Consider the following 1,786-nt stretch of genomic DNA (forward strand, 5'->3'; position numbering starts at 1 on the left):
TGATTTCAGCAAAGGTCACCAACCAATTACCCATGCATAGTTCAGGAATTTGTTTTCCATCTTTGCAAACTTCCATCTAGCTTCCATGAAGCATGGCTGCCTTTGCCATGACAGGTGCATTTGCTGTTTTGCAATCTGCTTATAGCTACTCTGTTGACCTCTCAGAGATTATTTAATGTAAACGTATTCTGTGTCCTTCCCCAGGTTGCGTCTCTCGGAGTCACTACCTTCACCTTATGCGCTCTGTGCATCGACCGCTTCCGTGCGGCCACCAATGTGCAGATGTACTATGAAATGATCGAAAACTGTTCCTCAACAACCGCTAAACTAGCTGTCATCTGGGTTGGTGCTCTCCTCTTGGCACTTCCAGAAGTTGTTCTCCGCCAGCTGAGCAAGGAGGATCTGGGTTTTAGCGGCCGAGCGCCAGCAGAGCGCTGTGTCATCAAGATCTCTCCCGACTTACCGGACACCATCTACGTTTTAGCCCTGACCTATGACAGCGCCAGGCTCTGGTGGTATTTTGGCTGTTACTTCTGCTTGCCCACACTTTTTACCATCACCTGCTCCTTGGTGACTGCAAGGAAAATCCGCAAAGCAGAGAAAGCCTGTAGCCGAGGAAATAAGCGGCAGATCCAGCTGGAAAGTCAGATGAACTGCACAGTAGTGGCTCTGACCATTTTATATGGCTTTTGCATTATTCCAGAAAATATCTGCAACATTGTTACTGCCTACATGGCCACAGGGGTTTCCCAGCAGACAATGGACCTGCTTAATATCATCAGCCAGTTCCTGCTGTTCTTTAAGTCCTGTGTCACCCCTGTGCTTCTTTTCTGTCTTTGCAAACCCTTCAGCCGGGCCTTTATGGAGTGCTGCTGCTGTTGCTGTGACGAGTGCATTCAGAAGTCTTCTACAGTGACCAGCGATGACAATGACAACGAGTATACCACAGAGCTTGAACTCTCACCTTTTAGTACCATACGCCGGGAAATGTCCACGTTTGCATCTGTTGGGACTCACTGCTGAAGGACAGCCATTGGTTTGGTTAGATTTGCTCATTTGTTTGCTTTTCATATCCTGTGAAAGTTTTTACTACCTATTTTTCCTTACTGGGGAAAAATGCAAAACAGAAAAGAGAGAGAGAAATATTAACTACTGTAGAACTGATTTTGCAGATTAATATTTGTGCTTTGAAAAAATGTTTATATTTAGTTATTTAAGAAGTATGAGGAGGCTAATGTTTTAGATCAGTTTATCCGGTATGGTGCTAATATTTTATTTGTAAAAGTTACTGCACCTTAACTTGAGTAATTGCTATTTTTCTTTGTTTTTAAAATATAATCATTGTATATTGATTATAGCCAAGTGATTTTGTAGGCTCTTTTATGTTTAAGTTGTGATTGAAAGTATATTGTATATGGTATCGTGAAATGATTTGTAGTTAAAAAGCTTTCACAAAGTAGCACCAAATAAATTACGCTTTATTCTTTAATGTCATTGTCAATCTACTTTTAACCAACATTCAATAAATCCATTAATTGCCTTAAGTACACAATTACTGGTTCTATGCACAATTTAAAATCAGCCTGATTGTTTTAAAATTCTATTTTTCTTTAAGACAGGTAATCACTATGTTAGAGAGCAGTTTTCCTAATAGTACTATTTTATATGCATGATTCATAAAATGACTGTATGCTAAAACAAAACTGTATTTTAATATTAAGACACAAATGTAAATTACTATCAAATATTTATAAAATATAAATAAATAGCAGGGTAGGAAGAAAGT

At 39.4% G+C, this 1,786-nt stretch overlaps 1 protein-coding gene across 1 annotated transcript in view; it reads left to right on the top strand.

Annotated features, from left to right (window-relative positions):
* The window catches only part of LOC119250483 (prosaposin receptor GPR37), a 12,698-nt gene extending 11,209 nt beyond the window's left edge, over positions 1 to 1,489 (top strand). The window contains exon 2 of the mRNA XM_037518225.1: positions 146 to 1,489. Within this exon, the coding sequence (XP_037374122.1) occupies positions 146 to 1,023 (878 nt within the window). The 3' untranslated portion in view covers positions 1,024 to 1,489. The remainder of the gene's footprint in view (positions 1 to 145) is intronic.
* The last annotated feature ends 297 nt before the right edge of the window (positions 1,490 to 1,786 follow it).

Source organism: Talpa occidentalis, unplaced genomic scaffold (assembly GCF_014898055.3).
Source record: "Talpa occidentalis isolate TD23 unplaced genomic scaffold, MPIMG_talOcc4v2.1, whole genome shotgun sequence".
Lineage (NCBI taxonomy): Eukaryota > Metazoa > Chordata > Mammalia > Eulipotyphla > Talpidae > Talpa > Talpa occidentalis.